Source organism: Trichoplusia ni, chromosome 15 (genome assembly GCF_003590095.1).
Source record: "Trichoplusia ni isolate ovarian cell line Hi5 chromosome 15, tn1, whole genome shotgun sequence".
Lineage (NCBI taxonomy): Eukaryota > Metazoa > Arthropoda > Insecta > Lepidoptera > Noctuidae > Trichoplusia > Trichoplusia ni.
Window position 1 is genome coordinate 8,613,997 of NC_039492.1, and position 13,333 is coordinate 8,627,329.

Consider the following 13,333-nt stretch of genomic DNA (forward strand, 5'->3'; position numbering starts at 1 on the left):
AGGATTTGAATAGAACGTACCAATAAACTAATATTTGTTTATTTTCAAACTCATAATTTCTGCGAAACTAAAATTGTTTTCTGTGACGCAAGTGGATGCCATCCCATGTCCATTAGAAATAAACAAATTGTAGAGTCCGGGAGCTTTCATTGAAAAAGGTGCCTAATCTGCTATAAATATAGCAAAATAATTTACAGGTCTACTAAAAATTACATGAAAACCTATGGTTATAAAAAAACTTGAAATTATAAATATTTTATTTAAAACCATCTTCCTCTCCCACCTACGTAACATGCGGTAAAAAATATTTTAGTTTAGCTTTTATGACGCATCATTCTAGACAGACTGAACTAAAACAAGTAGCAAACTAATTTATTTATAATACAAATAACAAAGATCGTATTTAGAATTTATTTTTGGTGACATACCGTCGGGGCCAAGCCTACGCTTTTGGCTTACTATGCGCTGCATTTGAACGTCATTGGTTCAAAACATTTATCACACTTGAGAGCCGAGCCATTCAAATATAACGTCAATTATTCTCGAGTGCTTGTATGCAAAGATATTTTTATGAATTCGACTTTCGCCTCGGACGAAATTCCACTAAATCTTGGCTAGATGACCAAATTTTATCACATATGAAATTTATATTCATATGAATTTACGACCTGATTGCCTGACATCCGAGTCTGGGCGTCTGCTCGTGTTATATTCGCGTTGATAATCTGGACATTTATTAGCCAGAATATACACGACGAAGAAAGCAAAAACGAACGGTAAAAGTACCTTTTTTTCAGATCTACGGGATCAACTCAAGTCTGGCTTCGCCAGATTGATTCGATTCGAATCGCCATAGTGATTAATTACTATTTAAACACTGAACACGAATATAAATTAGCGTCGACTCACAAAGCAAGCTTACTTAATTGATATTAGTGTCGGCAACAACTCAGACAAGGTATCAACTGTACCTTAAGACATTGCAGCTCTTTACATAAATTGGTTCCGCGTCAAATATGGACTAAACCAACTAGATACCGGCTTGTTGGTCGGCTAGATCTTGTAAGGTGACTTATAGACCACGACCCGGTAATACATGAGCCGGCACCAGTAAACGATGTCGTCCACAATTTATGCCCCGCAGAGACCCGTGACCCTCTCACGATCCCGAAAACTGGGAGAATGTGCACGCGCCGTTACTATGGCAACAATGTTTGTAGCTGCCTTTACATTAAGATACTTATGGTGACAGAAAACTCACTCACTGCGATATAATATGATATACATTATGATATATTTGATACATATAATATATATACGATATATGATATGTATCTTATTAAATTTAAAGCAATATTCTTCACAAAAAATAAAACTATACGAAATTGTGGAGGTATACTTTTTGATAACGTTTCTCTGTATTGTACATTTTGTGCAATATGTGCAACTGTATACACAAACAATCAGCTGAAAAAACTCGCGCGGAAACTAGGAGGCGCTTTTAAAAAACTTTGACGCCATAGTGTCTTAATGTAAACGAGGCATAAATATTGGACGGTACTGTAATATGCTGACGTTATATGTATTAGGTTTCCGGGGCCGAATTCTGGGCTAAACGTCCGTTGAACGGAATTAGATCATATTTATCAGCTGCTTACTCGGGAGAGCTGATTTTATGTATTAAACATACTATTTGATATCTTATTTTATTGATAGAATATCGCGTCGTGAGTGCCAAAATCCACTAAATGAATCTATGGGAATCAATAATTCGAACATAACTTTCAAAGAAAATCGGAAGCCTTAGTCAATAGCTTTTTGTAGACCTTTAGAGCTTCTAAAGAATTACAAAAAGGCTAAGACAGGGTGAAACTGGCAATTAATTTATTATTCTATATTACAAAAATAGTCAATTAAATAGCAATATCAAAAAGGCCGGGGCGGCGAAAAAGTGTCAGCGTACTTCTAGAGTGTGCTACGATATTAAGTAGTACGGTATTAAAAATACCCTCTGTACGTAGGTACATACCCCCAACCCTACCCTTGACTATCCTCATTATTATTAAATAACATGACTATCACATTCTCCTATTGTTTATAAACACACCTATCTATATAATAATAATATTCGTATATTTAAAACTCATAATATTTTCATTATGATAATTTGCACATTGTTTATATTAATATGGTATGATTTATGTTTGTTTCCATGATTGTGTATTTAAATTATGTTGCATTTTACAGATTGGTTAATCGTTTTTTAATCACTATGTTGTTGGCATTTTCATAAATTTTTAACGTCTTTAATTCGGATACAATTGAAGTCACTGGAATAATGTGCATGTAAATAAACACTCCTCTTTTGTTTTTAAATAAAGTGCTACATGCCTTTCAAAACGTTGAATAAAATTAATTTAGTGCCTGAAAATTGCTATGTTACTATAGACAAACTGATTCAGATATTGTAAACACGAAATAAATTAATTTAAAAGATGAAACCAACGATGAAAATTGATGTCTTGACAAATGACTGCCGGTGTAATAAAATTTGCGGTTCCTACTTAGAAAAACAAATAGAGGACTTGTAAGCAATTGAATGAACGACTGAACGACGGTTATTGCAATCCTGAGGCCCTACAACCGCCTCCTAAAGTAATGTTATAGCTATCGTTGAAGAGAGATAAAGCTCTACACCCTCGTATGCGCTGTCTCGTTTTCACAACTGCAATATTCTTTCCTTAGGCTGCAATCGGAGGCCCTTGGAAGTCATAAATCTCGACACAATTCATTTAATTCACTGTTTACGTCACTAATTGTTTAAAATAAAAGGGTCTTAAATCGGCGCCTGGTCATTAACCTCTACTTGTTCGTGTGGGCGGGCGGCGCGTGCGCATTTCGCGTTCGACCTTCAACGACATTCAACGGAAAATAGAATTAGATCCTAAACTTTTTCGAACAGCTGGATTATTAAACGGTGTTTTTCATACATGCATCATTAGTTTTATAAGTTAGTTGTTGATATTTTTGAATGTAAATGGTGATTGATAAATTAAAAACACACTACCAGGATATTTTAAAAACTTTCCAATATTTCTTTTATATGTGCAAAAATTGCGTACCTAATTAGCTGACTTTTGTTGACCTCTTTATATTTTACTAAACGATATATTGTTAAAAATAATAATATTAAAAAAGACTAATAAGGTATTGGATCCCCTACAGCAAGTATTTGTGTTATCTAGGAATGTGTGTTCGGAGTCTGCAAACATGATTGTGGCTTGCATGCTTATAAAACCCCTCGCGATACAAGAAATAAATTCTTTACTGTGTGTGTCGTTTTCACAAAACAAAACTTCTAATTTTATATTTCATACCAAGACATAAAATAACCATTTAAACTTTTTTCTAAACTAAAAAATATCATTATAATATGTTTGAATTAGCTACAAAGTTACAGTGATTATAAGACCGAAATGCAAGTAAGAGGAGTGTCAGCGGCTTGCCTCCGCAATGGGCTTTGTGACGCGGCATAGCGCAGCGTGACGAGCCAGCACCGTGACAGACACACTCACCTACTACTATTACACGCCTACGAATGTAACTAACAACTATAACATTAGTACTCACTACTCTGATTATGAAACTACTTATGTTATAGCTAATATTACTGGGCTCCAATTCCGCTTTTACAATTGCCGATGACGGAATGGAAATTGGATTAAAATTACACTATTCGTATCCTCCTAGTATTTTGTTGAAAAAATGCTTAGGATACTTGGATGGCAGGCTCCTAAAGTAGGTAGAAGTCTGTCAATTTTACAAGTGTAAATGAAGGATGACAATCAATATCGACGTCTCAGGTAACTTTGTGCCATGATTGGAGGATGAACAATCGTTTAAAATACAATGAAATTGTTTTTCACTTTCTTTATTTTAATGTTATTTCCTTTGACACGTTTTGATAAAAGGCGACGTCTCCAAAGTAAGTCTCTTAAAACACAGACGATGTAACTGTTTTGTATTTATTGAAAAATTTATGTTCACAAACAATTTACAGAAACACCACATTCTAAAAGATGCATCTTGTTTTTTTATTTAACTTTTTTTCATTTGAGTTTGAGGAATCGTTGAACGTTAGCGCTTCAACAACTGTTGCTTGTCAAGAGTTCTAGTACAGAGGAGACGTCTTAACGCAGCTGTGGGGGATTACAAGCTTAATGACGGAGATGATCAGTCCACCAATAATCACTATTTTACAAAGTGAAATTTAAAATCCTAAATTTGTCTCTACATTCCACTAATTCCACTTTATAACGACAGCTAAGGTATGACACTTATAAAATGTTAATTAATTAACCCTTAATTGTAAGGAATATTACGGATAATCTTCGATATTCATTCATTTATAACATTACGGCGCCAATTCACACGTACTCTACCACAGGTTGGCCTTAAACATTGACGTGTGGTTTCCAACTACCTGTACACAACTCACGAGATGACAGAATGGCGCCAGCTAATGTGTCATCAGCTCAACATCGAGGTGACATCCAGTAACGATAGATTTTAAATATCAGACGTGTATGACCAAGACATGAATTACAATTACCTATTTTCATATAAACATTGAGCACGTGATTGGTCGTCGAAATTAATTCGTGAGAGTCATTCATTCATTGTCATAAATGACTACTTTATAAACATTGTAGATCTATTAAAATAACTTTAAGACGTATGATACATACGTAGAAAACTATCTAGTTTGATCGTTTAAAGATAGCTTGCATGATCAGATAACACGAAGTCTTTAATGTCACAAGAGATAATTTGGACGTTTATGGTAAAAGCGACTCCTTCCAATTCTGGGCATAGCCTCAATTCGGCGTCGCCTTTATAACGCCCTTATATAGCTACCAAAGCAACTTGAATAAAGCAAGTGAATATTACGAGTGCAAAAACAATAAAAAATGTAAGTACTTTTGCATCAACACATAAATAAACAAAGATGGCGGCCTTGAGACAGAAATATAGACGCGACAATATTGATAAAAGAAATAATCTGATTTTTTTATTGAAATTGAACTTAGTTTGAACTGGAATTAAAACAGACAGGTAGATAATTAATATCTTATCATTCTTAAATTCTAATTCTACTTAGTTATAAGCACGCTACATACCCATGTTTCATCAAACGCTGCACTGTTCTTGCAAAAAGTCTCCGTCGATTGATTATAATGCATCCTGACTTCTGATAAATACAAGTTCACTGTGCTGTTCATTGATCGCCACTTTCTATACTGTTACAATATAGGCCGATCTACTCTATAAATGCTGGGAATGTGGAAGTTTTCTCAGAATAATAAGCTTATCTTGTAAAATAATGAGGTAAAATTTGATCGCGTGTAGAGGTCGGTAGGGGTCGAATGCACTACTCGGTGCCGTCCACGACTAGAAACTACATCATATCATTATTTACTAAGAACATGTTATTTTGCACATCTTGTCAGATACAGATATGACTAATTACTGTATTTGTTTTCCATAAACGCGGAACCTTAAGGGATTTATCAGATTACCTTCTAGGTCAAATGATAATGTGACTTCAGTTACATGAGTGGGTAAACTTTTTTACACAGCCCTATAACCTTTGAGTCTCTGTTACATAGGCAGTGTTTTGTCTAGATTATTGTTATCGAAAGAGGCGACATGTCCGCCGACCTCGGCCATATCTAATGGCTAAGGTCAACTGACAAAAATAGTAATTACACGTGGTGCCTAAAAGGACAAGAACAGGATCAATGAAGAAGTGAAGTTAATTACTATTAATGCCTAGTGTTAGTGGTATATACATTTCACTTTGTCATTAAAAAGTAAAATCTAAGACTTAATATGTAGGTACCTCACTTTTGTGCACTCATTTTTGTGTTGTTGAAAAAATGTAATTGGTTTGAAATTGAATCCTCAATCCGTAACAAAGTATCAAAGGCCCTCATTGTTAGTAAACAGAGACAAATTAAGTTTGTTTACCCAAAGCTTATCTTCGGGTACTTCATTACAGTCACGTGCATTCAATTAATTGGCTTCGCGTTAATATTTAAACTTTAGTCAGCCTAATCTAGACACAAGACACGAGAACAAGTTCTAGCATAGACAGATCCAATTATAACGACATGAGTCACTAATGACACTTTTACAATCTGATGACAGACAACAACTCCAGACAATAGATGTAGATAATACATACAAATAAACATAAGTCCCTAAAAGACGTTTCCACGTCACTTGGACCTAACGTGTAATGTTGCAAGTGATGTCTCTTATAAAGAAAAAGATCAACACCATGACATTATAGAAGTATACAGAATGAAAACTGAAGTACACTAAACTTTCAACCTAAATCCGATTCAGTAGAGTTGAAAAATCAACGAGATTATCGATCTCTAGTTGGTTTCTGCATTCGACACTAATATTTGAGTGATTGATTAAAGAATATTCTGATAGCTATCTTTTTACACAGGCCAACGGGCAGCTGGAAGACTAAAATCGCAAATATGCATTTTATAAGTGTAATTGCTTGTTATATGCTTAACTTGAAGCCCCTCATAGCTAAAGAATTAATAAAATTGATGTCCGAAAAAGTTTTTGTTATATTTATACGGTAAAATAAATAACCTTAAAACTAGAAACTACCTAACTCATAGAAAGTTCTTGACCTATGCATGCGGTAAAACAACAATGTTTGTACGCAAAGGTATTCCCGAATCAATATTTTCGAGTAACAATTTACTAAATTATTTTCCTGCCTGATGACGTTTAGTAAAAATTATGACTAAAATTTATTTTATCCAAAAATAACACAAACATTCTACTATTTCTCACATGCTCATAAAAGAAAGTCTCTTTTTGCCGCAGTCGGGTTTAGATATAACTGTTTAACCGATTTTATAGTAAATATAACATAATGAGTAGGTTCAGGTATATTGGGGCTTATAAGTTTAAAAAACAATGTCTAAAGTTTATAAAATCGTACACTTACCCGAAGATCCATTTCATGACAAGTCACTCACACATGCACAATCGTCATCACAACATAAATTGCTCTATATATAAATGCAACACTGTTTATCAGTAAGAATGTGAGAGTGCACGACCGATAGCTGTGTGTCGTGGTGCGCGGGAGTGCGGCGCGCGGCAGGATGCGATCTGACGTGCGCAGGCGCAGGACTCGGCGATAGAAGGACACATCTTTGGGCCGCGCGCCTCCCGCTACCCTACCCCGCCTAAATAAATACACCATTTATAATAATTTCGAATGCATTAAATGTCATTTTGGTTCTATTGATTTTTAAACTTAGGTGCGTTGTGTTGTGGAGCTTGTAATCTTGTTATTTAGCTAAATCAACTAAAGCATGATCTTTATTAGTCTGATAATCTCGAATAAGATTTCTTTCGCCAGCTTTAATATCGGAATCAACTTGACTGAGTTATTTTTTTAATAATTAAGGCGCGGCACAAGATGCTGCACTCTCTCCCGTTATCGGCGGGGTTAACTATTTTCGCATGGAAAAGTACTCGTCCGATTACGCCTGCCTGTGGCAAATAAAACAATGTCACATTTATCTATAAATAGTAGGTCGCACGATGCAGGGATGCTGCGCAAGCGGTACGATGCCCAGTCATCACGGCGCATGAGCGAAAATTTGGCACAAGCTTTTTACATGCATCTAAAATTGACTGGCACGAATTTATTAATGACCAATAAAATGCACGAAATGCGGGCTGGAATGTTTCATAAAGTCTTGAGTAACAGTTATAATGAGGTTATATAAAAGTTACTGGATCAGATAACGTTGATCGGTCTTGGAGTACTGGAATGCAACTTACACTTGTCTGATTGTTCTGAAAGCGTAGCGCGTATTCTGGAATGAAATACCAGTGTATTCCATGAGACTGGTAAGACGTCTTCGAACGAACTGAACCATGGTATTACAGAATATAATTCTCTATTCTATCTTCTAAATATAATTCTGTAATACCATGGTTCAGATCAGGCTTATTTGATTGATAAAGTATAGGGAAGTCGCAGTCTACGTATAAGTAATTTTACATGACATGAGCTACACGATGTAAAACCCTTCTCTAAAGTTGTATAGTTCAAATAGACAGACAAGCACTATTTACTATGATAATAGAAACGTCCAGACATTTTACCTAAACGAATGTTTATTATGTTTTTAACCAATAACTAAAGTTTCATAATAACGAAAGTCACCTAAGATTACCCCAATTTGATAATTATGTGAAACAATAATATTTTGATTTTATTGCATCTACACTATAAAGTAAATATATAATGTACCTAGAAATCGTAAGTGTTCGCCGCAATAAAATGTAGAGTATGTCCTTTCTCGGAATAAAATTTCCTAATATTCATTTATTTTTTTTATGAAAATTCGTTCAACTCAGCGAAACGCTCAAGACTAAGACTAAACTTGACTAAATTCAATAGAGCATTTAATTGGAAAACGCAGTTTCCTCGTGTACAAGTTAAGTTTAGTTAAGTTAATGTAACATCAGTATAAGAATATGTTTCTAAAATCTTCAAAGTAAATGTAGGCCACACATCGCCATCATTGTTTATTTAATTTGTTTGTCAAGTTTATTTATAAGTCAGTATAGACCCTACGTAGTTCTGAAAGGTACTCAAGAGCTAAGCAAAACTTGGGAACAATCTCTTGCGAGTTATATGCAGAGCCGAACAAATAATGTCTCTGCTAATATTAGCCGGCGTCTTGCATACAAAAGTCCAGGGACAACTACTTATTAAAGTGTGAAGAGAAATATAGACTTTACTTGGAGTTAAATAAAGACAAATGTGACTTTGTAATGTAGGTATGTATACCTACAGGTTTTGTATATGTAGAGTGAACCTACTAATATTTTACGAGCTTTAAGCTTACTTCGAGTCAAGTTTACCCCAAAAGGGATTAACGCTGTAGCCGTTAATGAATTACAGATACATATTTAACTATAGTTTGCGTTTACATATTTCTCGTACAATGAATAAGAAACAATAAATCTTAACCAAAAAATACTAATTTTCTTGTATCAAAAGGAAGCGATTTAATTAGCAGCAAATTTGTGAAGACAATACGCATTACGTCAAACAATTGAAATAATGAACAGAAATAAATAGACTGTTTGTAATGAAGTTGCATCGGCCGAGATTCGAACCCGAGATTTGCGGTTGACCGCACGCCTGCAGCTCACGCACCCCCCGACACTCGACACCTACCAACCGTCCTGTAATACTAAATACCGTGTAGTTCACATCCAATCACTAATTAATCAAGACGACGTTGTTTGTTTGCTACTAAGTTCAAAAAGGTGGTGCGGTGGTACTGAGTTATCTCGTAGCACTGTTATTTTAGACAATTTATTGCGTATTCCTATAGTAATAAGGGTGAATGTTGGTTGATTGATACCTTAAGAGATACCTTGACATGTTTATCCTGAGGCAATCGGCAGTCACTTGTTATTTTAAATGTTTTGACGACTAGCTTCTACGGTCTATTAGAGGGATGGATTTAGTTTTTACCAGCAACCAAATAGTAGCATTACTTTCTACTTTAGTGTCGTGGTATATAATGTTATGAAGAGGAAAGTGATAAAATAAGAAATAAAGTAAGGATAAGTATAAATAAGCATTGATCGAACGGATGTACAAACAGATGAAGACCCAGAAGGGATAGATGATGTATGAATGATGGTGTGTAAATTATAGAAGTAGACACTAAAATAACGAGTACTACGGAATCAATAGAAAAAAAAATTTGATCCCCGATGACTTGGAGCAACTCAGGGTAAATAAAATCTTGATAAAGGATGCTATTCAATTATTCTCCAAATTGCTTCTGACTAACAGATTGCATCCTGAATTGATTTTGTCCATAACTCTTTATCAATTGACTGATCTTTACATTAATATTTAGTGGCACAAGTTGAACCAATTTTTTCATATCACCATATTGTGATCGATTCAATTGTCATTTCAATTATTAGAGGCTGTTATTTTTAAATCTGGCAATAAAGGTAGGAAATTGAAGCGCGTAAATACCTATGTTATGTTATGTTATGTTTAATACCACCCAAAAAAACTGCATGCTTCTCCTTTCAAATTTTATACGTCATCATTACTCGCATTAAGCTAAATAGAATTGTTTATGACAACAAAACTGCATGCATTCTACCACGACGCTTGCTTTGTACAAAATTCTTGATTGTATCGTCTCAAGTAGATAATCTCAAGAGGCCACTTTGTTCCATTAATCTAGACCACAGACCGTTGCGTTATGATTACACATTGTCATCATTGTTAAGATTTGAGCAAACACTTTTATTTCTACTTACTGATGTCGAGTGCTTTGTTGCAGAACAAAATGAACCAATTGCGGAGGACCACATGGTTTGAGAATTGTTGAATGTGTCTTGAAGACCTATGTATGTAAGTGGATTTTTTACACGACTGTTACGAAATCATTTAGTTTATCACGCGTATTTTCCCATGTTTTTAAACTCTCTCTTTCTTGTTTGTGTGTTTTCTGCTTGGATTTTTGTAATTCAATTTTGAGGCACTTCCCTGAAATTTTCAGGGCAGCTTCAAACCCGATGACAATGCAATTTACACCTATAAAAGGATAGACCGATTTTGATAAAATTTGAATAGAGATACATTCCATTTTATATTCATGTTTAAATTTTCAATGTTGGTAGTAAAAAAGGAACTTAGGGACCGATTCTAATATACCTTTTTATATTGACCAAAGGGTCTATAATCGCTTTTCGAAGCAAAACTGTTCCAATTGTAGAAGACCCACGGTGAGCTAACGGCGATATTCTACATGGTAGTAACCCCTGGAGTTCAGCTTCAGTTCTAGCATGTTTTTAAAAGTCTCGATACCAGAAGCAGCTTTATAGTCGTAGCTTTATTTATGTGCATAGAGTATTTATTTCAAAGAGTATATTCGTGATACAACACAATATAACTTTTAGTGAATATTTCTCGTAGCGTGAAAATTGCAAATCGATAACACCATGTCAAGGTTCTATCCACGTTTCCTTAGACTCTTATAAGGTAGCACCAATCGACAAACAGTTCACTCACCTTAGATAAAAATCAAGCTACTTTGGATCTACAGGCACAATATTTTACCGCTGTGGCCTTATATCTCAACTATATCTATAAAGCTATGAAATCAGATTTTGCAATAAATTTACATGTACTGGGCCCCAATTCTGCTATTTACAACGGCCTATGAATGAATGAAAATGACACTTTTCGTATATTCTTAAGCATTTTTCCTACATAATAATTGGGAATTCAGCAGAATTAGGGCCCTGGTAGACGTTTGTATTGAACAAAAATTGACATGTAAAAAACCAGTAGAGTAAACTTTACACAATAAGTTACATAGTAAATAATTGGGTTCGAAGATCCATAAAAAACTGTTGACTTCCAATGATTCTAAAAACTAACAAAGTCAATCTAAGCACATAACAATTGTATATTTTTTATAAGGAGAGCACAAGCATGCAAAATTACGAGAACAATAAAGAAGCTCAAGTCAGAGCTATTTTTAATTGAGACTAAAAATAGACTAGTCTAAACAATAAGAAAGTAAACGTATCACAAATGTGAAGTCGTTATTTCTGGTAATATTCCACGCAAGATATTGATTGATAATACTATTGAACTAAGAATCCCGAGTAAATAACATGCTCTTGTTGTTCACAAGTCTATTTACATAACCATCTCGTCACTTAAACTCGTCTAATGTGACATTCTATGAGTAATTTGTTGAACTAAGTAAGTATTACGACATCACTTACGTGGATTTCGACAGTGCAAGTCAGGTTCTTGTGTACGCGAAAGGCAGGACGGGGGAGTTAGACAATCTATGACGTCGAATGCGTTTTGACAATGGGGTTGCCAATGACAATCAACTGAACACATTTTGCCTTGCGTATTGGTCAAATTCTTAATCCACTTTTTCCAAACACCTTTAAAACCTTCGAAACCTGTAGGTACGCTTTTTCTAAATTAAAACAACAATTTGTGTCAGGTATCTTATTATTACTTTTAATCATAATTATGTTAAGTCTATTATTCGATGTAAATAAACTAAATCATCTCATTAAAATAAAATACATGTTTTTATATCGACATAATATAATAAATAAGAGCTACAAATAGGAAAAAACATATCGTAATGTTTTTCAATTTCATATAAATAAGCGTTTTATCGTAAACCACAGTTGTTAACGGCTTCGGAAACTATGCACTAAGATTGCATGTTTGAACTGCGGTGTGGTCGTTATTGTTATCAGATGCGTCTAAAGATCAATGTTTTGAATACTGTGTTGTGTGCGGCATTACTTATTTAGAAAGTCAAACGTCCTGTAGGATGTGCCTTGACACGCTCTAGAGGTAAGTATATTATTCTCAGAGGCTGGCTCTTCCAGTAACGAAAATAATTTTTTGGCACCCTAAGCGGTCATATTCGCTCCTACTCTGGTTGGCTAATCTGTTTACTGGTGGTATGAGGTCATTTATGTCAGGAGCATCCAAAGAGGTCTCGATAATAAAGGTTCTCATAGTTTTTAGAAAACTTAATCGTGATCCTTTAGCAAAGCCTGGTTCTTTAATAAATTTCTTTAACATTAAGGAACTTAATCTATACTTTTACTGCAACATAAAACATGCCTTGCATGACGCATCTCATGTCGTCCTACATGCCTTATCTTAAACATTTTGCCCGTGGTAACGGCTCATTAATATTACCACTCATTGAACTAAAATACATTATAAGTATCTGTTTATTTAATTTATAGCCCTAAGGTTATCTGAAGAGAAAATAAATACAACAATACACCCACATTTTGTTTTATTCCTACCGACTTGGCGCGCAAACGCCATACGAAATTAGCGTGGAAGTTTTATTAATCAGCCCTTTATGTAATGCTCGTTTGTGGTCCTTTGTACACTTGCACTAGATACAGATGCATCTCAGAGCAGCAGATCAGGCGACATAGTTGGCAAGCCGAGCTGACTCCCACTGCCAAGGGACGCACTTCCTAATTTCTAGCCGTAAACATTAGGCGGACGTGGATCGTGTTCCAGTTAATTAATTGAAGATAATTAGGTTATATACGGAGCTTATTTTGTGAATTGATTATAAATGTAACTTCAAGTCTGGAATATTCGACAAATACCAAGTAAGTAACTATAAGGCTAGGCCAATGACATAATGATAGAATGGTTCAAATTATT

The 13,333-nt window shown here is 34.8% G+C and overlaps 1 protein-coding gene across 3 annotated transcripts in view; it reads right to left on the bottom strand.

The window, feature by feature from the left end:
- The window catches only part of LOC113501314 (glycogen-binding subunit 76A), a 48,219-nt gene that overhangs the window by 30,047 nt on the left and 4,839 nt on the right, over positions 1-13,333 (bottom strand). The window contains exon 1 of one of the 3 annotated variants that reach the window (XM_026882431.1): positions 5,181-5,885. The exons of the other annotated variants lie outside the window; for them this stretch is intronic. Coding sequence (XP_026738232.1) covers positions 5,181-5,282 — 102 coding nt within the window. The 5' untranslated portion in view covers positions 5,283-5,885. Of the gene's footprint in view, positions 1-5,180; positions 5,886-13,333 lie in introns of those variants that run through there. 3 annotated transcript variants of the gene reach the window in all.